At 47.7% G+C, this 24505-nt stretch overlaps 1 protein-coding gene across 1 annotated transcript in view; it reads right to left on the bottom strand.

Annotated features, from left to right (window-relative positions):
• PPP1R12A (protein phosphatase 1 regulatory subunit 12A) overlaps positions 1 to 24505 on the bottom strand; it is a 297833-nt gene that overhangs the window by 93597 nt on the left and 179731 nt on the right. The window contains exons 13-14 of the mRNA XM_082254983.1: positions 2388 to 2501; positions 102 to 260 (exon numbers count right to left, since the gene is read on the bottom strand). Of these exons, the coding sequence (XP_082111109.1) occupies positions 102 to 260; positions 2388 to 2501 (273 nt within the window). The remainder of the gene's footprint in view (positions 1 to 101; positions 261 to 2387; positions 2502 to 24505) is intronic.

Here is a 24505-nt window from a genome sequence, read left to right as displayed (position 1 = left end):
TTGTGAAGCACCCACAGCAAGAGCTAGTGAAGAAACAAACATTACAGCAAAGCCTTGGACATTCCACAAAAAATATATACGGAATAGAATTTTAGGGGTACCTGCTTAATAAGCCAGAAGAAGCCAGTGTGCTTTTTGCATTAATAGTGCTAGAAAGACTTCTTGTAATCCCAGATGATGTGATCGTTGGTGTAGATCCCGAGGTTGAACTGGAAACCCCTGAACTAATTAGTTCATCCTGCCGTCTACCAAAAGAACTACTAAGAAAAAGGATACACGAGACACATAAGACACAAACATCTTCACATATCACATCTATAAGCAACTGTGTATAGAATAGATTAAATTAGAATTCTAACAAAGAAATTAAGAGCCATTTTAAATTCAGCAAGTAGACGAGACTAAAAAATATAAATAAAATTACTTTTTCTTTCAGGAACCTGTAAAGCAGAGCAAACTCAGGCTCCGGCAGGCTGTCTGTGTAACTGTCTGCCATAGCTCACACGGGCAGTTACTGAATGTGAAGAAGAATCAATGAACTATTAGAGCATTTACCAGAGCCCTGGTAGTTTATTGAGAACTACAAGCAGTCAGCCGCAAAAGGCTGTCGGGTGCTTCTAGTTCATTCACAAAACTCTCTCTCTCTCTCTCTATATGTATGTATATGTATGTATGTATATGTATGTATGTATGTATGTATGTATATGTATGTATGTATGTATATATATATATATATATATATATATATATATATATATATATATATATATATATATATATATATATAAATATAAATATAAAACACACGTCAGCATTTTTCTAGGTAAATATATTTATAAAAGGTGCTATTGACATGAAATTTTCACCACAAGTTGGTAACAACCCATGCAATCCACACATACAAAGAAACAAACACCGTAGTTCAGAAATTAGGTCATGTGCAATAAAAATGAATGACACCGGGAAAAAGTATTGAACTGAATATTCAATACTTTGTACAACATCCTTTGTTGGTAATGACAGCTTCAAACACCTCCTGTATGGAGAGACAAGTCGCATGCACTGCTCAGGTGTGATTTTGACCCATTTTTCACACACAGTCTTCAAATCTTGAAGGTTCTGTGGGCCTCTTAACTCTGATCTTTAGTTCTTTCCATAGATTTTCTATTGGATTCAAGTCAGGTGATTGGCTGGGTCCTTCTAGCAGCTTTATTTTCTCTGAAACCAACTGAGAGTTTCCTTGGCTTTGTGTTTGGGGTCATTGTCTTGCTGAAATGTCCACCCCTCGTTTCATCTTCATCATCCTGGTAGATGGCAGCAGATTTTTATCAAGAATGTCTTTTTACATTCATCCTTCATTCAATATGAAGTTATCCTGTACTGTATTGTGAAAAACAACCCCACACCATAATGTTCCCACCTCTAAACTTCACTGTTGGTGTTTTTGGGGCAAGGTGCAGTGCTATTTGACCTCCAAACATGGTGCGCATTATGGCATCCAAAGAGTCCAATTTTGGTCTCATCTGACCAGACTATATTCTCCCAGTATTTCACAGGCTTTTCAAAATGTTGTGCAGCAAACTTTAAACATGCTTTTTCTTCAGCAATGGAGTCTTGTGGTGAGCCTGCATACAGGCTATGGCTTTTGTGCATTACTTGTTTTCTTTAAAACAATTGTACCTGCTAATTGCAGGTCTAACTGAAGCTCCCCACAAGTGGTCCTTGGCTCCTGGAACACTAATAATTATTTTCACTCATCTGTCCGGAACCTTGCAAGGAGCACCTGGTCATGCCTGCAGTATGGTGAAATTATGTTTTTTCCACTTCGGATTTTGGCCCCAAAAGTGCTCACTGGAACATTTAGAAGTTTGGAAATCCTTCTGTAACCAATGCCATCAGTAGGTTTTAAAACAATAAGGTTGTGGAGGTCTTGAGAGAGCTCTTTGCTTTTACCCATCATGACACCTTTTTATAGTTCATCAGCTGAAACTGAACCAGCACTGACAAGGGGCAGGATTGCTTTCTAATTACTGATTGATTTTAGCTGGTGTCTTGGCTTTTCATGCCTTTTTGCACCTTTTCTTCGTGTGTTTAATACTTTCCCTGTGTCATTCCTTTTTTTTTTTTACATAACCTAATTTCTGAACTTGTTTCTTTGTATGTATGGATTGCATGGGTTGTTACCAACATGTGGTGAACATTTTATTTCAAAAGCACCTTTGGAAACCAATTTACATAGAAAAATGGTGACATGTTCAATACTTATGTTACAGACAGCTTATCCCACTACATGTCTACAATAATTACAAGTATACAGTGTATGATTGTATACCAAGGCATATAGATACAAGTTACTTCGTTAAACCCCCAATAGCTTTGGTTTTTACCTTCGTTGATAGGTTGTACTTAAAATCTCATTCACAGGACTATTTTTCTTTTCATCTTCCCATTTTCTCCTTGTGTAAGAACTACCAATACGAGACAAACCGACAGAGGATTCCCTGTAGATAAAAAAAATTGTAATTTGCAATTAACTGTTAAAACCATAAATTAAAAAAAAAAAAAAAAAAAAAAAAAAAAATCAATTACTTTATGATCATTTTTGAAATTTACCTCCATTTAAGGAACATACGGGATTTAAAAAGTGATATTAAAAGCTTTTTTGCCCTCTTTAAAAAAAACACTAATAATGTTATACTTCTCTGCTCTGTGCAAAGATATTGCATAGAGCGGTCCATTCTCCTTCCTCCAGATAACCCTTCAGCAAGTGCACTGCTAAGAGGTAGGGATGCACCGAAATTTCAGCCACCGAAATTGTCGGCCGAAAATGGGCCTATCCCATTTCGGCCGAAAATGGGTTAAAAATGCCGAAATTAATGGCCGCCGAGGAAGGAGGAGGGCGCAGGGCAGGTTTGAAAAGACGCGCCTCTGGTCGGCCACCCGCTTTTCAATGATGTCCCTACTACTGCGATCTGCATAAATGAACAGACACTCCGGGCGGGAGGGCGGGGGGAGCGGCCGCTAATAACTATGTGAGCCTTCACTTCCCTGTCAGCGGACGATCTGCATGAATGAACTGAAGTGACACACCGGGCGGGAGGAGCGGCCGCTAATAACTATAACTATGTGAGAGCTTCACTTCCCTATCATGCGGGTATCTCCTCTGACAGGGAAGTGAAGCGCTCACATAGTTATAGTTATTAGCGGCCGCTTCCCCCGCCCGGAGTGTCAGTTCATTCATGAACATAGTCCGCTGACAGGGAAGGGAAGTGAAGGCTCGCATAGTTAGTTTTTTTTTTTCCAAAAAGTTATAGTTACAGTTATTAGCGGCCGCTCGCCCGCCCTCCTGGTGTGTCACTTCATTCATGCACAGTTGCACAGATCTTGGTAGTAGTGACATCACTGGGAGGCGGGCCGCCGGCCAGAGGCGCGTCTTGAATGAAGGAGTCAGGACACCGGAGGAGCTGAGTGAGTAGGAGAGGGATGCTGAGGCGGCGGGGGGAGCTCAGACGAGCTTACCATTGGTATTCGTAATATGCAGCATGATGGGGTTAATGTATTGTCACTTCTGGTCACTGATGCATTAGTGACCGACCAGTGACAGTTAATTAACCCCTTTGTGCTGCATTAGTGCAACCAGTATCAGTGCAACCAGTGTTGATACTGGTTGCTCTAATGCAGGACAAAGGGGTTAATTAACTGTCACTGGTCGGTCACTAATGCATCAGTGACCAGCAGTGACAATACATTAACCCCCACATGCTGCATAATACAAATACCATTGGTAATTAAATTAACCACTTGCCAACCTGTCACAGTACATATACTGTGACAGGGTGGCAGCGACAGGTGTACGTCGCTGCCTGTTTTTGGTGTATGCTCCTCTTATCTAATTTAAAATTGAATTTTTGCAAAATCTTACCTGTAAAATTCCTTTCTCTGAGTCCTCCGACAGTCGCCGCCTCTTCATATTCGTCACATATGGGGTATTAGACTTTGCTCCGAAGGAGTAGCTAGGCAACAGAATATGTTAACATTAAAGCTTTTAACATATCCCACCCTCAAGGGGTGGTCCCCTCAGTCAATACCCTCCTACTTCCTGCAACCATATCTCAGTTTTAGTGAAATAGCAGTAGAGTATACAACCAAACCCCAAAAGAGGGGCGGGGGCGGCGACTGTCGGAGGACTCAGAGAAAGGAATTTTACAGGTAAGATTTTACAAAAATTCAGTTTTCTCTTACGTCCTCCGACAGTCGCCGCCTCTTCATATTCGTCACATATGGGGACGTCCCAAAGCAGTGCAAACATGAGGGGTGGGAAACGCATCCGCGCCGAAAGGCAACGCAGTCTCCGCATCAAAGAAAGGAACCTTACCAAAGGAAGGAAACCAGCTGGGCAATAGAAAAAAACAAGTGCTCAACAGGAGCAACAACCCAGGAAAAGACAAAAAAACCAGGGGATACAAAACTTATCCCAACAGCCAGAGGTCCCTAACAAGGGACCCTAGGGAACTGCCGCACTAGGAACCTTGCGGCCAAAGGAAGCATCCGCCGATGCCTGAACATCTACTTTGTAGAATCTTGTGAACGTGTGTACGGTCGACCAGGTCGCCGCCTTACACACCTGGGCTACAGAAGCCCCATGACGACAGGCCCAAGACGTACTTCTAGTCTAGTAAGATCTAGTAGAGTGCGCCGGCAAAGGGGGAACCTTCCCCTGCAAAGCATAGGCCTGTTCAATGGTCTGCCTGATCCATTTTGCGATGGTAGAGGCCGAAGCCACCATGCCCTTCCGAGGACCCTCTGGAAGAACAAACAAGGAGTCCGTCTTTCGAAAAGACTCAGTCGATTTAAGGTAAACCCTTATCGCCCGAACAACATCCAGAGAATGCAATCTCACCTCCTTTGGATGTTTAGGCTTCGCGCACAGCGAAGGTAAGACAATATCCTCATTAAGATGGAATTCTGAAACTCGTTTCGGAAGAAAAGAAGGATTAGGTCGTAAGACCACCTTATCCAAATGAACAACAAGGTACGGAGACTTGCAGGACAAAGCTGCCATCTCCGACACTCTGCGAGCCGAAGTGATCGCCACCAAAAAGGCGACCTTTTTGGACAACATAGACAACGAGATCTCCCTGATCTGTTCAAAAGGAGCACGTTGCAACACAGACAGAACGAGATTCAAGTCCCAAGGGGGCAAAGGATCCCTCCTAGGAGGAACCAGATGTCGCACACCCTGAACAAAAGTGCCAACCAAGGAGTTGGAAGCCACGGGACGTTGAAACAGAACGGCCAGTGCAGACACCTGACCCTTTATCGTAGCCAGCGCCAAACGCTGATCAACACCCGTTTGAAGAAAAGACAGCACACGGGAAACCGAGTACGTGCGGGGTGAAAACCCCCTGGACTCACACCAGGCAAAATAGGCCTTCCAAGTACGGTAATAAGCCTTCCCCGGGGAAGACTTCCTCGCGTTGATCAAAGTATGAACGACCTCTGGAGAGAGACCCCTCTCCTTCAGGACCTCGGTCTCAACAGCCAGGCCGTCAAAGCCAGCGACTGTAAAGCAGGATGGTATATCGGTCCTTGAGACAGTAGATCGTCTCGAAGAGGCAGACGCCACGGAGCGTCGACCGCCAGATTCACGAGGTCTGCGTACCAGGACCGGCGAGGCCAGTCCGGTGCCACAAGAATCACTGTGCTGCGTTCCGAGTGCAACCTGCGAAGGAACCTGAACAGCAACTGAATCGGTGGAAAGCGTACATCAGCCTGTACTGATGCCACGGGGCCACTAACGCGTCCGACGCGTCTGCCCGAGGGTCGCGCGTCCTTGCCACGAACCTTTTCACCTTGTTGTTGAGACGAGACGCGAACAGGTCCACATCTGGAAGACCCCACTTCGCGCACAACATCTGGAAGACAGCCGGGTGGAGAGACCATTCCCCCTGATCCAGGGTCTGGCGACTCAGATAGTCCGCCTGCCAATTCTCCACTCCCGGAATGTGAACCGCCGTTATCGCCGGGACATGAGTCTCGGCCCAAGACAGAATGTCGGCCACTTCTCGAGCCGCTCGGGCACTCCTGGTGCCCCCTTGGTGGTTGATGTAGGCCACCGCCGTGGCATTGTCCGTCTGCACCCGAACCGGGCAGCCCTGCAGCCGGTCCGTCCAGCGATGAAGACAGAGCTTTATCTCACGCAATTCCAGAATGTTGATCGGAAGGGAAGACTCCCCCACCGACCAAGTTCCCTGGGCGGATAGAACGCCCAGAACACCACCCCAGCCCGACAGGCTGGCATCCGTGGTGATCACCGTCCACGAGACAGGACGAAACGACTTGCCCCCGGACACCATCGGGGACTGGAGCCACCACAGAAGGTTTCTTCTGGTGCGATGTCTCAACGAGATTTGAAGATCCAGAGATTGAGGTCGCCCGTCCCACCTGGACAGGATCTCCGCTTGGAGACCCCGCGTGTGAAACTGGGCGAAGGGAATCGCCTCGAAAGCCGAGACCATCAATCCCAGACATCTCATGCACGTCCGCAGAGACGAGTGCGGAACGTCCCTGAGGGACCTGACTGCCTCCTGAAGAGTTCTGAGTTTGTCTTCCGGCAGGAAGACCTTCGCCTGCACCGAGTCCAGAATCATTCCCAGGTAGGGAAGACGAACCGACGGACTCAGTGTCGACTTTGGAAAATTTATCGTCCAACCAAACTCCTGCAGAGTTTGCATCGTGACAGACAGGTCCTTCTCCAGACCCTGGCTGGTCGCAGACCGAACCAGAATGTCGTCCAGATACCCCAGGACAGAAATGCCCTGGGCCCTCAATAATGCCAGAACCGGTGCAAGCACCTTGGTGAAGACCCGCGGAGCCGAGGCGAGACCAAAAGGCAACGCCACGAACTGGTAGTGATCCTCCGCAATGGCAAATCGAAGGAACCTCTGGTGACCCTCGAAAATGGGGATGTGAAGATACGCATCCTTCAAATCGATGGAGGCCATGAATTCCCCCGGAACCAGGGCAGCCACCACCGACCGCAGGGATTCCATGCGGAACTTGCGAACCCGCACAGAGCGGTTCAGAGCCTTCAAGTCCAGAATTGGACGAACCTTGCCCTCCTTTCTGGGCACGGTGAAGAGATTGGAATAAAACCCCCGAAATCTGTCCCGATGAGGCACCGGAACCACCACTCCCTGAGCCCTCAGGTCCCGCACCGCCAGGTGCAGGTCCCGCAAACGCTCTGGAGACAGTTGAAGATTTGAGGGAAAAAAATCTGCTCTCCGGCCGAGAGAGAAACTCGATCTTGTAACCAGATCGAACGATCTCCTGAACCCACCTGTCCCGCACACGGGCCAACCAGGGTTGAAGAAAACCGAGCAAGCGTCCCCCCACCCCAAAACTGGGTGAGGGCGCCCCTTCAGGCCGAACTGTTATGGGCTGCAGATCCGGATTGGCCGGACTTCTGTTTCCCAGACCAGGGCTTCTTCTGAGAGCCTTGACCTTTGAACGGCTTGCCCTTGTAGTGCGGCCGAAAGGCACTAAAGGACCCCTGAGGGGGCCGAAAATTAGCATGCTTCTTCCCAGAAGCCCCCTTAGCCTTGGGGAAATGGGGCAAGAGAGTGCTCTTACCCCCGGTGATCCCCTTAATCAACACATCCAAGGACTCCCCAAAAAGGCGAGACCCATCATAAGGTAGATTGGCTAAGGTCTTACGCGAAGATTGGTCCACCGACCAACATTTTAACCAAACCAGGCGGCGAGACAACACCGCCACGCTGTGCACACGTGCAGCCAATGGAACCAGGTCCAGGTCCGCATCACACAGATACATGACACCCTGGTGGATTTGATCCACCATATCCAGGGTCGCCGGCGAGGCCGAGTCGGCCACTAGGACGCGCCTAAGCATCTGCGTCCAACTTGCGATCGCCTGGGCCGTCATGAGAGAAGCAAACAGAGCTTTAAGCATAGAACCCGTAACAGAATAAGTATGACGGGCAAGAGACTCCAATCTCCTATCCGTGGCATCACGGAACACAGGGGAATCCTCTGCAGGAATCGCAGTGGCCTTGTTCAAAACCGCAATTGCGTGATCCACTGGGGGAGGAACACACCACCTTTCATCAGTGGAAGGCGAGAAAGGATAACGCAGCTTGAACCTACTTGGTACAGCAAAAGGTTTGCGCAGATTGCGCCATTGTTCCTTAACAGCGCGTTGAAAATCATCATTGCAGGGAAAAACCTGCGGTGTCCTGCGTTTTCTCTGCGTCCCATAAGCCGCCAAGGCAGCGGGGGGACACACTTCATCCTGCAAACGCAATGTTTGCTTTATGGAAGCAATCAATTCATCCATGATTGCAAGCTCTTCAGGCGAGCCAGGGGGAGAATTATCAACCCCCTCAACTTCAGCCTCCACTTCGGACCCCACTAGATCTAGGGAGGAGCGGGACCCCGATAAGGAGGCCCCCGCCATAACAACCCCATCAACTTCACCCTCAGAATCAGAGGAAAGAGCAATTCTGGGTCTTTTAGTAGATTGAGCAGCCACCAGCATCTGCACCTGAGCAGCAAGGCCAGCCACAATAGTGGCTAAATCCCCCCCTGGGGGGGAAACAGCGGTCCCCTGGCTTTCCACCAAGGCGGTAGGAAATTTGCCCTCCTGAGAATCCATTGCCCCTGTAATACCAGACAATAAAGGGTTAACTGCCCCTTTAAGCAAGAGCGGCAAGCGCAGCCCACCGCACCACACTCAAGCACAATGAGACCCCCACAGGGAATATGCAAACTGAACACAGGCAATGGATAGCAAGAACAGAAGGATAAAACCTGAGGAGACCCTCGCCGCTGCTGCTGCCTCGATCGGTGTTCCTGGAAAGAGGAAGTGATGCTGCCAGGGCGCTCTATGAAAGCCTATGGAGGCTACAAGAAAATGGCCGCCATGCATGTAAAACATGCGGCCGGAGCGAGTGTAGGCAAAATGGCGCCGTTTGGCGCCGAAACCGCCGCTCCACAGTGTAGTAATGCACACATGTCATCCATGTATAAGGACACATGTCAGATCGCCGCAGCGATCGCTGTAAATGCCCAAACATGCCAAAAAAACATGCCCCACAGCACACAGCTTTTCACACTGACCAGACTGACACACACAGTGTCACACAGCTCCCCCCCCCCCCCCCCCTTGCAGCCCACAGCATGCAGCCGAGAGATAGGGAGACAAGCAGTGTGAATAGAGGCAGGTTACACAGTCCCAGACTGACACCCCCCCAGACAGACAGGTCCCCACATAGATACACTTACCTCTTAATGGCGTGGGGGACCCGCCCAGGCGAACAAGCCGCTGCACATGAGGCAGGGAGAGTCGCAATTCAAGACGCACAAAATGGGGGTTAAGAAACCGCACGGCGTCCAGTGAGGTAGCCACCTCACCAATCATCCCTGCACCGAACAGGGATGGGTCGTTCACTGTGCCAGGAGCGTTACCTGGCTGAACGCTCGATGGCAGGCTGGGAAGCCACTGACCCACGACCTGCGACCAGGGGGATCAGCCCGAGACCCAGCCCGCATGATCCTCTTCATCAGAAGAACTAACTAACGCTGACAAAAATAACAGCTAAGTAAAGGTAGAGAGAAAACTCAAACAAAATTTCAAAAAGAAGAAAGAGTCTGGGGCAGAAAGCCCCAGCACAGGAAAAGCCAGCCACTCCTGACAAGCTAGACATTAAAACGGAGATATGGTTGCAGGAAGTAGGAGGGTATTGACTGAGGGGACCACCCCTTGAGGGTGGGATATGTTAAAAGCTTTAATGTTAACATATTCTGTTGCCTAGCTACTCCTTCGGAGCAAAGTCTAATACCCCATATGTGACGAATATGAAGAGGCGGCGACTGTCGGAGGACGTAAGAGAAAAGTCATTTTCGGTTTTCGGCCAAGGGCATCCTGCATTTTCGGTTTCGGCCCAAATTTTCATTTCAGTGCATCCCTACTAAGAGGGCACCCATGCAGGCAAACTCCTGAACGGGTCTGTGCATGTTCATAGATAGTGACCGTAAACTATGCCCCTGCCTTATAGGAGTTTGACAGTAGCAGGAGCCAACAGCTCCTGCGGTGCTGCAGCTGGGACAGCACTGGATTGGTGAGAGGAGCCAGGTAGGTGTTTAGTGATGGGGGAGGGGAAGAACAAGCAGAGAGGAGCTTTTGACTTTAGACCTTAAAGTGATTGTCAAGTCTCGTATTTTTTTTTTTTAAACATGTTATACTTACCTCTTCTGTGCAGTTGGTTTTGCACAGGCCAGCCTGGATCCTCCTCTTCAGGTCTTCAATGCTTCTGGCCCCTCCCTCCCGTCGAGTGTCATAGCAAGCAGCTTGCTATGGGGCACCCGAGCCGAGCTGCAGCTCTGTGTGTCCATTCAGATACGGAGTTGCAGTTCAGTCCTGCCCCCTCTCTCCTGATTGGCTAACTGACAGCAGCAGGAGCCAATGGCGCTGCTGCCATGTCTGCAAATCAGGAGGGAGAGTCCCGGACTGCCAAGGGACTCGTGGACATGGCTAGACAGAGAGGGAGTTCGGGTATTAGGGGGTGCTGGGGTGGCTGCTACACACAGAAGGCATTTTAGCTTATACATAGAACGCATTAAGATAAAAAAAAAAAAAAAAAACCTTCTGCCTTTACAGCTCCTTTAATGCAAAGAATTCATAAGGTAAAAAAAAAACATTTAAACCTAGAACCACATTAATATGCAATTTTTAGAAGCCAAAACATAAAATAGGTTACAATTTCTTTTTATACATACATATGCTGATATCACAACACCTACACACTGGATTTGTAATGGCAGCTTTTCAATTTGGAAACAAATTAAAATCCAGAATAAAGATACTGAATAAGGTGTTTCTCTTACAAGTAAAAAGCAGACCACAGCATAAAAAAAAAATGCAATAGAGTGTTGCAAACAATTTCTTCTAAAAAGGTTATTTTCATCAACTTACCTATAGGTCAGAGGAAAAAAAACCCTGCAGCATACACTACATCAGGGGTCTTCAAACTATGGCCCTCCAGTTGTTCAGGAACTACAATTCCCATCATGCCTAGTCATGTCTGTGAATGTCAGAGTTTTACAATGCCTCATGGGATGTGTAGTTCTGCAACAGCTGGAGGGCCGTAGTTTGAGGATCCCTGCACTACATAATAGAATTCTTTATCGTCCATTGAGGGACATAGGGATATAGTAATTCACAGACATCTGGATTACATACAGATGCCCCAAATAGCTGCACACTGGCAAATAGAGAAACAATTGCTGGCCTGCCCACTATAACCCCATCCCCATCATTTATGCATCCATTTTTTTGCTTGTGTCTTATAAGGTTGTGTGTTTGTTTCCAGAGCTCTGCTGAGGAAAATTCTAGATGTTCTTTGTGACTTGTTTACTGAATTTGTTCTTCTATCAACATAATGGGTTTCTAAAATGATGTTGCATGAGCTAGTTTCTATACTGCAGCTATCTGGATCAGCCAATCTTTAACATAGCCATGAAAGACCCATACCTGGACCCCACTGGACCAAAGATGCTTAAAATAGGACCTTCATTTTGGGCTCTGATTGTGGGGTTTTCCTTTCTGGACCTCTGTCCCATCTCAGTTAATTGCAGAGCACTGTCCAGATGCTTAAAGAGTCTCATCATTTACAGCTTCATACACATGCATTAAGATCTCAACTTAGATGTGCTGGGCTCTTAGAAGCCTCTAAAGCAGTGGTTCTCAGTCCTCAGGAACCACTAACAGGCCAGGTTTGCAAGAGAAATCAGAGGTGATATCATTTGCTGCTTAGAGATTGCAGTATTCTAGTCTGCATCTCCCCAAGGTAAAACAAAGTCTGGCCTGTTAGTGGGTCCTGAGGACAGGAGTTGAGAACCGTAAAATTCCAAAGCCCAGCACTGACTTTAGAAATAGCTCTGCGCTTTAGGAGGACCAGCTAATAGCTGATTGAATAATGAATGCTGCTACTTACACTACTACAATATTTGATAAGACACATGTAAATAAAATAATAGTAGCGCAAAGTACAATCTAAAATTGTATTCCAGGACTGAAAGTAATCAGTGAGGAAATATAAAAGTGTCAAATAAAACCAGCATCACCAATAAAACATTTAGAATAATTAAAACGTCCCTCAGTCCATTCAAACTAAAATGCTTGAAGAAAAATCGTCCAATAAACAGCCGATGGATCGTACTGTCTATGGGGATCACCCATAGTTCCACCACCAAGTGTCGGGGAAAAAAATAGGAGAAATGGCAACTCACCAGATCCTATTGCTCATTCATTCTCACAAATGAGCAAATATCGCATAATGTAACTGGATCGGCAGGAAGACATGTAACTGGAAACATGTATAAGCCACTCTATGCTGACTTGCTGTCCACTCCTCAGATTAGTCTCCCGATAACCATGGCATGTAAGGATAAAAAGATCTCTAGTGTAGTAGGTCTGCACAAACTTTATTATCACACAGTACGATCAAGTTACACTCACTTTTAGTAGATGAAATACAGGCACATCACATCAAACCAAGCGGCAAGTGCGGAGAAGATGACCGATAATCCTGAATGCCAGCTCCACGCTAGCGCAGACAGTTCCGGACAATTCTTCTGCTTTGCTCGTAGCCGGGTGACGAGCAAAGCGGAAGAATTGTCTGGAACTGTCTGCGCTAGCGTGGAGCTGGCATTCAGGATTATCGGTCATCTTCTCTGCACTTGCCCTTTGGTTTGATGTGATGTGCCTGTATTTCACCTACTAAAAGTGAGTGTAACTTGATCGTACTGTGTGATAATAAAGTTTGTGCAGACATACTACACTAGTGGAGATCTTTTTATCCTTACATGCCATGGTTATCTGGAGACTAATCTAAGGAGGAGTGGACAGCAAGTCAGCATAGAGTGGCTTATACATGTTTCCAGTTACATGTCTTCCTGCCGATCCAGTTACATTATGCGATATTTGCTCATTTGTGAGAATGAATGAGCAATAGGATCTGGTGAGTTGCCATTTCTCCTTTTTTTTTCCCCGACACTTGGTGGTGGAACTACGGGTGATCCCCATAGACTGCACGATCCATTGGCTGTTTATTGGACGATTTTTCTTCAAACATTTTAGTTTGAATGGACTGAGGGACGTTTTAATTATTTTAAATGTTTTAATGGTGATGCTGGTTTTATGTGACACTTTTATATTTCCTCACTGATTACTTTCAGTCCTGGAATACAATTTTAGATTGTACTTTGCGCTACTATTCTTTTATTTACAGGAGTTGAGAACCACTGCTCTAAAAGTAGCACATGGCAGCTATGTGTCTATTTGAGCAGGGGCGCTGTTCTTGCTTCGAGAATAAAGCACCTAAACACAGTCTTATTAACTAGCCCTTTTGGCGAAAGAATCGCTTTGATAATGCTCCTAACATTAGCAAGCCCAAGCCTTCTGATTCCTGTTCTGGGTCATCAGCTTCCCCGCACTAGATATTTTAAAGGATGCTGCAAAATACCAGCCTACTACTGGTACAGTTACAATGATTAAGATGGTCAAAACCTTTTTCCTATGTAGCCCACAGTTTGCAGTCATAAACCTATTTAAAAATTATACATGCCTACATTAGGGTGTTTTTTTTTTTTGCGTTTCTAATGCTCTTTTGGAATCTACCTTTCAGTGAGAATGCTTTGCTCAGGTTCACCTGCAGACATTTCTTTATTTTCTGGATGTGGGTACCCCAGTATAAGCAATGCTGGGACTTTGCCCCTCTATTTGAGGAGTCCTATTAATTATATTTTCCCCATTCTCTTCTAGTGTCTACAGTTCTACAGGTTACTACACATGGCGCTTCTCTCAAGAAGCACCCCTTGACCTACACGGTTGAGACTTCTCCAATTATTGTGCTTCCTGAATACTTGGGTCTCTTGTGGATTGTGCATTGTGGAATGCTTTAAAGTTACTCATTAAATTTTTTTAGTGTCCTAGTGTTCAGAGCTTTCCTGTTAAACTGCGTGCCATTTCCTCTCCTGAGCATGTCCTACGTCTATCGGTCTTATGCTTTATGTATTATTTCACACAAGTTGTATTGTGGCTATCACACTCCTGTGTCAGCTATTGGCATGAGCTGAAAGATCTCCTCCTAATAAATCCTTTTGTTCGGAGGTTCCTGTTATGTCTATTCCATTACTGTGTATTCTCATTTAGTTTCCTCCAAGGTAGTTTATACGTCTCTCTCCTTCAATTAACTTTAAAAGGTCTCCTTTCCGCTCTCCCTTTAAATTATCATAGATCGTGGGCTGTTTAATTTTGGATTTCCCTTTACCTGAATTCAAGGATTAAGGGCACTCATTCAAACCCTGCAATGCGCTGGTTGATTTTGGTCGAGGTTCACTTTGTCCGACAATCCTTCTCGGCGGTCAAGATTAACCACTTTAATACAGGGCACTTCCCTCCCTTCCCGCCCAGGCCAATTTTCCCCTTTTAGCGCTGTTGCATTTTGAATGACAATTGCGCGGTCATGCAACACTGTACCTACACCAAATTTATGTCATTTTCCCCCCACAAATAGAGCTTTCTTTCGGTGGTATTTGATCATCTGTGCGATTTTTACTTTTTGCTAAACAAATAAAAAAAGACCGAAAAGTTTAAAAAAAAAAAAAAAAAATTTTTGTTTATGTTATACAATTTTGTAAATAAATAATTTTTTTCCTGCACTGATGAGCACTGATGAGACTGCACTGACAGGCACTGATGAGGAGGCACTGATGGGGTGGCACTGATGGGGTGGCACTGATAGGCGGCACTGATATGCGGCACTGATAGGTAGCACTGATATGCAGCATTGGTGGGCACTGATAGGCGGCACTGCTGGGCACTGATAGGCGGCATTGATGGGCACTGATGGGCACTGATAGGCGGCACTGGTGGGCACTGATGGGCACTGATAGGCGGCACCGGTGGGCAATAATGGGCACTGGTGGGCGACACTTAAGGATGGCAATGATGGGCACTTGTGGGCAGCACTGATAGGGAGGGCACTGGTGGGCAGCACTGATGGGGTGGGCAATGGGGGGCTCCCTGAGCCCTGATTGCCATCCCTGGTGGCCATAGTGGGCATCCCTGGGGTCATAGTGGGCATCCCTGGTGGATCTAGTGGCATCCCCCCCCCCCCCCCGAGGGTCTGCACTGGTAATCAATGATCTGATTACCAGTGCCGACCCCCCCCCTGTCAGGGGAGCCGCCGATCGGCGCTCCTTTACTCGTGCCTGTCAGGCACGAACTAAGGAAAGCCGATCAACGGCTGTTCCTATTTACTATGTGACCAGCCGTGATTGGACACGGCTGATCACATGGTAAAGAGCCTCCGTCAGAGGCTCTTTACCGAGATCGGAGATGCAGGGTGTCAGACTGACACCTCGCATCACCGATCGCCGCTCTGCGCGCCCCCGGGGGGCGCCCAGAGCGGAGTTATCCTGCCGCCGTCATATGACGTCCGGTCAGGATAACTCAACCACATTCCCGCCGTCATTTGCCTATAGGGCGGGCGGGAAGTGGTTAAGTATCCTAAGCTTCAGCCTTTACGCTAGAATTTTTTTTTTTTTGATCACCTTGTTTCTGATTTTAGGTTTGCATTCCTCCCATCCCATTTTCCTTATAGTGGTTCCTGAGGTGTAATGCATTTTAGGGTTAAGGTCTATTATCCTTTAAACGCTAAGTTCATCTTTTCAAGAAAATGGCCAATGCAGTCAAGGGGCCTGAGTAGATGAAAAAAAAATCTGTGCAGCTTTTTAAAATATTTACTATCTTTATTGTTTAACCTGTAGGCCATTTGGGTCTCCTCCGCAGCCAAGCAAAAAAGTATATATATATATATATATATATATATATATATATATAATATGACAAGAATCACCCCTTTAAAATAATCACAGTTTGCTCCCTGAAATGAAGACCCACACAGTTTTTGTTTTATCCAGCTGTATTTACTAGTGCCACAAACAGCCAAGTGAAAGATAGCACTGATTTTTAATATCTACTCTAGCCCCTTGACTCCATAGGCTGTTTTCTGGAAAACGTGAACCTAGGCTTGGTGCTTTTCCTTAAAGAGGCAAATTCAATATTGCTCCCCACTTTTCTTTGTCCCATTCCTTTCGATACTAGTCTAGGAAGGATTCCCCATCTGTTGGATCACTCAATGGCTTTGCCCACTCCTCAGCTGGATTGCTTTTCGACATCCTATACGTCTATTAAACCTGTGTCCCTTAATGGACAAAAAAAAAATGGATTTTTGTAAAATCTTACCGTAAAATCCTTTTCGCTTAAGCTCATTGACAGACGTAGTCCTCCTTGATTAATATCAACTTGGGTTATACTGCCCTCTACAGGAGTAGGACTAGACAGGCAAGAAAACGTTCTGGCCACACCCTAGGGGCAGTCCCAGAGGGTATATCCTCTCACTTCCTGCTACAGAAAATCAATTATGTCACAAAGCAGTGTTTAGAGAATTTAACCCAACTCAAAAACAGAGGGGCGGGTACTACGTCTGTCAATGAGCTCAAGAAGTACTAAGCGCTCGAGTGGAGTGCGCCTTAACAGGGAACGGAGGATTCCGACCCTTAATAGAATAAGCCTGTACCACCGTCTGTCTAATCCATTTGGAGATAGTCACGGCAGATGCAGGCAACCCCTTTCTGGGGCCATCCGTGATCACAAAAACTGAATCCGTTTTACGGAACAATTCCGTAGTCTTCAGGTATACCCTGATTGCCCGCACCACATCCAAGGAATGCAACGCACATTCCCGAGGATGACTGGGCTTAGGACACAAGGAAGGTAGCACAATATCTTCATTCAGATGAAAGTCTGAAAACCACCTTAGGAAAAAAGATGACTTCGGATTAAGAACTACCTTATCCCTATGAATCCCCAGATATGGGGAATGACAATAATGCAGCCAGTTCTGACACCCTGCGTGCAGAAGTGATAGCCACCAAGAAGGCCACCTTCTGGGATAATGTAAGCAAGGGAATCTCCCTGATATTTTCAAAGGGAGGTTTCTGAAGAACCGGCAACACCAAATTAAGATCCCAGGGTGGTAAGGGCGCGCGCACTGGCGAAGCCAAGTGCTGCACCTCCTGGATGAAATTCCGCACCAAGGAATGAGTAGCCAGAGGCTTCTGGAAGAAGATTGCTAACGCTGAAACCTGACCCTTGATAATGCTCAAGGATAGTTTCTGCTCAACCCCCTTTTGCAGAAAAAACCAAGATTCGGGGTCACCACGTGGGGGAAAACTCCTACGATTCACACCACGCAATATAAGCCTTCCATGTGCGATAATAGACTTTGCTGGAAGTCGCTTTCCTTGCTTTAATTAGAGTAGGAATAACTGAAGCTGACAATTCCTTGTCCTTCAGTACCTGGGTCTCAATGGCCAGGCCGTTAAAGCCAGCGACTGTAAAGCACGATGGAAGATCGGTCCTTGAGACCGCAGATCCTCCCTGAGAAGAAGTCTCCAAGGAGCGTCCGCGACTAGTCTTGCCCAAGTCGGCGTACCCGGCTTGACGAGGCTAGCCCGGAATACCGGGATAACTGGAGTTCCCTCCACCTCTATCCTGCGGAGAAATCTCAGCAGTAACTTGAAAAGGGGGGAAGACATACAGTAGCTGATACTTCCCCTACGTGACGCTCAGCGCGTCTGCTGCGTCCGCTAGAGGATCGCGGGCGCGAGCCCTGTTGAGCCAACCTGCCAACAGATCCATCTCCGGGGTGCCCCAATGAAGGGACAGCTGGTGAAATACCTCTGGATGAAGAGACTATTCCTCTTGATCCAGAATCTGACGGCTGAAATAATCTGCCTGTCCACCCCCGTGATAAATACCGCGGAGAGAACTGGAACAACTGTTCCCCCAATAGGAATGTTGGCCACTTCTATGGCCGCCAGGGCACTCTTGGTGCCCCTTGGTGATCGACATAAGTCATGACCGAGGCATAGTCCGATTGGATCCGAACTGGGCTGCCCTGGAGCTGCTCGGTCCAGTAAATCAGACAAAGTCTGATCGCTCTCAGTTCCAACACATTTATCGGTAACCTGGAATTTATCAGAAGAAATGACTTCCCCTGGCTGAGCATCGGAGACTGAAGCCACCAGACCATAGCCTCCCTGGTCCGCTCGCTCAATCAAATCTGATTGTCCAGGGAATCGGGATTCCGATTCCATATGAGAAGAATCTCCTCTTTGGAGAATTCGGGTAGGAGACTGGGCAAACGGTACTGCCTCTAAAGAGGCTACCATCAATCCCAGCCAGTTGACGGACAGCAACATCCGAATCATTGACTGAATCTTCTGGAGTTTCTCCGCATGGAGAAACACTCTTGCCAAGGATGTATCCAAAATTAGGCCCAGATAGTTCAGTCTCCTGGTGGGAACCAGGGATGATCTTTGGGAAAAGCAACGAAAACGCTGATATCCTGCGAAGATGGGGATATGAAGATAGGCATCCTAAATGTCTATGGACGCCAGGAAATCCCCCTGATGCAGGGAGGCCACCACTGTATGGATGGACTCCATCTCTTCCAAGACCAGAATTGGACGCACCTAGCCCTTTTGCCTGGGCATTGTGAACAGGTTCGACTAGAACTCCAAGGAATGGGAACTACTACTGCTTGTTGCATCAAGCTGTCCCCCGCAAAGCTTTTTAAGCGACCCGGGGATGTCGAATATTGGAAGGGAAGAATCGCACCGGTGGAAGTGATCGAAACTCGATCTTGTATCCCGACCATATGACTTTGCGAACCCCTTTATCCAGGATTCTGGAAAGCCCTGGATCCGGAAACCGGTGAAGACGTCCCCCCACCCTAGAGATGGGTGGGGCCCATTCGGTCAATCCAACGAGATAACAGTGGCTTTATTTAGTCTGGAAATCGTTGAGTCCACTATTGGTGGTACCGTCCATCTTAGTAATGAGGGATTCCTCAAAATGATAGCGCCTAGCAATGCGTTTGGAAATAGCAGGGGCTCGTTTACGGACGACCCCATTTGAGCAAGGGAAAACCCTTCATCATTTTGGTAGGCTTGCTAGTACCAAAAAAAGGAATATGAGTCTCCGCTACCTCTGCCGGTGTAACCTCAAGATTTAAGGTTTCCCGGACAGACACAACTAGTGCTTCCACCAACGCTTCTTGTGCTATGGCGGAGGCAGAAGCGTCCTCCTCACTGTCTGAGGAGACCGTACCTGAGACAACAACCCCAGAAAAGGGGCTGCAATGACCAACTCAGAATCCGTATCTGAAGTATCAGATGACATAGGGGTAGGCGGGGGTCGCTCTTCTTGACCCCCGTCCCTGACAGGCTACCTCCACCCGGGATACCAAAGACTCCAAAACTGCTGATAATGCATCATCACAAATGGGGTACTGGAGGGTCCTGCGGCCACCCCGAAGGGATCAGGTGGGGATACATGTGTGGCAGGGTTCATGTAACAAGACACTTGCCAGCAAACACAAAAAAATTAATTGCAAGAAAAAAACATTTTTCCTTTTTTTTTTTTTATAACTTAGTCCCCCAGCGCAATGGCGCCCCTCAGTCTACCTGCTTGGACCCCTCAGAAAGAGAGAGAGAGAGAGAGACCCCAAGGCTCACCTGATGCACAGAAGTTTCTTATCAACTTGCTTCCAGCACTGTCTGTTACAGACAGGAAGTCTTTGGCTTGCTTTCCCTGGGCCAAGGAGGCAGCTCCGCCCCTTTACACGCCTTCCGGCGCCTCCCAATTACTCCACAAGGTGTTTGGTCACCTCAAACATGGCCACCCCCATGCTGGAGACACGAGGCTACGCAAATATGGCGGCCTCGTGCGATCTGCAAGAAAAAATGGCGGCGGTCTGTATAGGATAGCGGCGGCTTGCAAGCTAGCAGCGGCCTGCGGGAGGTGTCCTCGGCCTGCGGGAGGTGTCCTCGGCCTGCGGGAGGTGTCCTCGGCCTGTGGGAGTGACCGGCTTTCTGGAGGGATAGCGATCTGTGGCTGCAGTACTCAGGCATAGGCATCGGCCTGTGTACACACTATGACAGGTAGGATACCTCTATACCTCAATAGTAATGCCTTTTAGTAGTCTGCCACTGACTTCAGTCGCCCTTACAGTCATATAGTGACTTTAGATCGTCAGCTCCCAAACCAAGCCTCCTGGTTTCTATTCACAAAATCACACTCAAAATTGGGGGATCTGTGACCTGTTATAGGATAGAGGGGAGACCCAGAAAACCGAGTGTCCGACCATCCCAGAGAGGGGCCCGCGTCCACCAACAAACCCGACAGGGGGAGAGGGGGAACATTCTACTCACCATACCGGAACCAGGCAGGCGCCAACTCCTGACAGAACCCCTCTCCACCGGGGTGGGGGGGCTGTCGACCAATACGGACGCCGTGACTCTGCTGGTCATTGGCGTCCAGGCGAGACATTTAACTCGCAGGGTCAGTCCCCGTCCAGTGGGCCTATGTCGCGGCCGACCCAGCGCGGAGCTATGGGCTGCACGCGCTCGTAGGCTGAACTGGGGTGACCACTGGATCTCAACATCCAGCCCGTCGCCCAGTTTCAGCGTGCTTGCTTGAAGATCTCACAGGAACACTGGAGAAAAAAAGCTGTCTAAAAAAGTATTTCTAAAAAAAAAAAAATCCTGCCAGGACCGAAGATCCTAGCAAGGAATCTAGGTCCTTACTCCTAACTAGACAGAAAAAAACTGATTTGCTGTAGCAGGAAGTGAGAGGATATACCCTCTGGGACTGCCCCTAGGGTGTGGCCAGAACGTTTTCTTTCCTGTCTAGTCCTACTCCTGTAGAAGGCAGTATAACCCGAGTTGATATTAATCAAGGAGGACTACGTCTGTCAATGAGCGACAGAGAAAACTAGATTTGTGTTCTTATTGTAAAGTATTTTTCCAGAAGTCTAATGCAGGACACAGGCCCTATGAACTACTTACTCAGTGATCATGATTGTTAGGGGTGGGGTTAAACTGGGTGGGCCTTCAATGGTTTTTCAGTATGCCAGGGTCCATTGCCTGAAAGCAGTTGCATTATACCCAAGATGTCAATTTTCTGGAAAGTACAAAAATTTAATTTTTTTACTTACCATAAAATCCATTGCTCTGAGTCCACGACAGACGTAGCCGCGGCTTTAAATCAGACTGAGTAATAAGCCCCTCCCACTAGGAATGACCAGGTAGAGCCATAGGCTTTGACACGCCCAGGGGCGGGGTCCCTGGGTTATTACCCCTGCCCTCACCGTTCCATCTTCAGTTTAGTTGCAAGCAGTGAATAATAACCAAAACCCAACTCTTTAGAGAAAAGAGGGGAGGGAGCTACGTCCGTCGGTGGATTTTACAGTAAGTAAAAAATTCAATTCTCTCTTTCATCCGACGGCCATAGCTGCTGCTTTAAATCATAGACGGATGGGATGTCCAGAAGCAGTAACCAATGAGGGGTGGGGAAAGGACAAACTTAAAGAATGTAATTCCCACGGCTAACATAGCCAACTATATAACATGGAGCCCAACAAGCAGCAACTGGGGCTCAATTGTAGCAAAACTATAAAGGAGAAGGATAAGTAGACTGCCCCTTAAACGGCGGCCTGCAAAACTTTGCGGCCAAAGGACACATCCAAGGATGCCAACACATCCACTCTGTAAAACTTGGTGAATGTATGTACAGGATGACCAAGCGAACCTACATCACTGACGCCTAATGGCGGAAAGCCCAAGAGGCACTCAATCCCCGCGTAGAGTGAGCCATGACAGGGAAAGGAGGGACCTTGCCCTTAAGCGAATACGCCGTCACCACCGTCTGTCTGATCCATTGAGAGATGGTTGCCGCAGACGCAGCCTGACCCTTACGGGGTCCATCCGTATTCACAAACAAGAGAGTCCGACTTAGGAAAGGACTCCGTAGTCTCCAGATACACCCCTATCACCCGAACCACATCCGTATCACCCGAACCACATCCAAGAATTGCAAGGCAATTTCCTTAGGATGTGAAGGTTTCGGACAGAGTAACGGAAGCACCATGTCTTCGTTCAGATGGAAGTCTGAAACCACCTTAGGAAGAAACTACGGATTAGGCCGTAACACTACCTTATCCCTGTGTATTACCAGATAAGGACAGCGGCAAGATAGCGCCGTTAGTTCAGAAACCCTGCACGTAGAGGTGATAGCCACCAAAAAAGGCAACTTTCTGCGACAAAGCGAGCAAGGAAATGTGTCTCATTTCGAAAGGTGATTTTTCAAGAACCGAATGAACCAAATTAAGGTCCCATGGAGGTAACGGAGACCTCATGGGGGGGGGGGGGGGGGGGGGGGAAGTCAAATGGCGAACTCCCTGAAGAAACATACGATTCGGAGTGCGTAGCCACAGGGCATTGGAAGTACACAGCCAAGGTGGAGGTCTGACACTTAGGAGTACCCAGTGCCATATGTTGGTCAACCCCTTTCTGTAGAAAGGTCAGGATCCTGCTGATCGCAAAGGATCTAGGATGCAGCTTCAGCGATTCCCACCAAGCAATGTACGCTTTCCACGTACGATAATAAATCTTCAGAGAAGTGGACTTCCTAGCCTTGAGTAAGGTAGGGATCACAGAATCGGACAGACCCCTGTCCTTTAACACCTTGCACTCAACAGCCAAGCCGTTAAAGCCAGCGACTGTAAAGCAGGATGGAAGAACACTGAGATAGATCTTCCTGCAGAGGAAGTGTCCACGGACCTGCGACCTTCAGCCGAATCAAGTCGGTGTACCGGGATTTCCGGGGCCAATCGGGAGCCACCAGAATTACTGGAATCCCCTCCAACTTAACCCTGCATAGCAGACGAGAAAAATTTCAGTGGAGGAAACGCATAAATTAGCCCGTACTGGCTCCAGGTAGCCACCAAGGCGGCAACTGCGGCAGTCAGGATCTCTGGACCAAGCCACAAACTTTCCTGTTTTGTCAGGTCCACATTCGGGGTCCCCCACCGGAGACAAAGCTGGTGGAACACCTGTGGATGCAGGGACCACTCTCCCTGATCCAGGGTTTGCCGCCTGCCAATTGTCTATGCCGGGAATGTACACGGCGGATAGGGCTTGGACGTAGTCCTCTGCCCTGCGCAGGATCTTTGCTACCTCCAGAGCCGCCAGGGCACTCCTGCTGCCCCCTAGATTGACATATGCCACGACTGTGACATTGTCGAACTGGACTCGGACAGAACACCCCTTGAGATTGTCCGTCCAGTGAAACAGGCTCAACTTGATTGCTCTCAGTTCCAGAATGTTGATCGGGAGCTTGGACTCTTCCAATGTCCAGGTCCCGTGAACATTAAGGGTGCCCAGCACTCCCCCCCCCCCCCCCCAACCGGTCAGACAGGCATCTGTCATCACCACTGTCCAGAACACTGAAAGGAAGGATTTCCCATGGAGAAGATTCGGAGAGCTGAGCCACCAATTCAGGGAGTCCTTGGATCTCCGACTCAACTAATCAGACTGTCCAGGGAGGAGGATCTCCTGTTGCAAAAGTCTCGAGTGGGCCTGAGCATATGGTACGGCCTCGAAGGAGGACATCATCAGGCCCAGCCCCTGCATAGATGACCTGAGAGACACCAGGTCGCAAGCCAGCAGTGACAATCGCTTCCCTTAACCTCTAACTTCACAGGAGGTAGAAATACCTTTGCCGAAGCTGAATCCAGGATCATCCCTAGATATGCCAGTCTGGTTGTTGGAACCAGGGCAGATTTCTGAAGGTTGAGATTCCAACCGAACTGCTTCAGAGTATGAATGGTCACCTCCAAATCCCGTTCCAATGTCACAGGCGAAACCGCTTAAAGAAGATAATCGTCCAGGTACCCTAGAATCGCTATTCCTCTCTGTCGTAGCAGAACCAGGATCTTTAAGGCTCCTTTAACGCGATCGGACCCCCATCTATCCGTTTTTCATCTATCCGTCAACGGATGACAATGCGTTCCTATGGGCAATCGGGTGTTAACGGAAGACCATTCGTTACCATCCGTTTACCTCCGCCTCTGGTCAGTTTTTTTTTTTTAATGTTCAAGGATTGTCGAGATATGTGAAAAAGGATATTTACTGACCTTAACGGACAATGTCGGTCAACGTCTGCTCAGTTTAAGATCCGTTTGGAATAAATTAAGTATTTTTATGTGAAGTCAACCTATGCCCCTAGGTAGTAGTTGGACAATAGGAAGTACATCCCCCAGGAGAAACATGGCCAGAGATGTCTCTCAGGAGCTCCTAATAAACCTGGTGCATGAAAGGCCAGGTTTGTGGGACACAACATGTTGAGACCACAGTGACAGGAGTGGCAACACAGCAACTATGGGAAGAAATCTATAACATTGTGACACTAAATTGGTCCACCGTGAGGCACGTGGTAAGTTACTGCAGAACGCTCTCATCAGTATGTTTATGGAATCATGAGATTATGGAAACATGTGAGTAATGTACCTTT

The sequence above is a fragment of the Pelophylax lessonae genome (genome assembly GCF_965119305.1).
Source record: "Pelophylax lessonae genome assembly, chromosome: 4".
NCBI lineage: Eukaryota > Metazoa > Chordata > Amphibia > Anura > Ranidae > Pelophylax > Pelophylax lessonae.
Note: the sequence above shows the minus strand (reverse complement) of the source record. Positions and strands in the feature narration are given on the sequence as shown.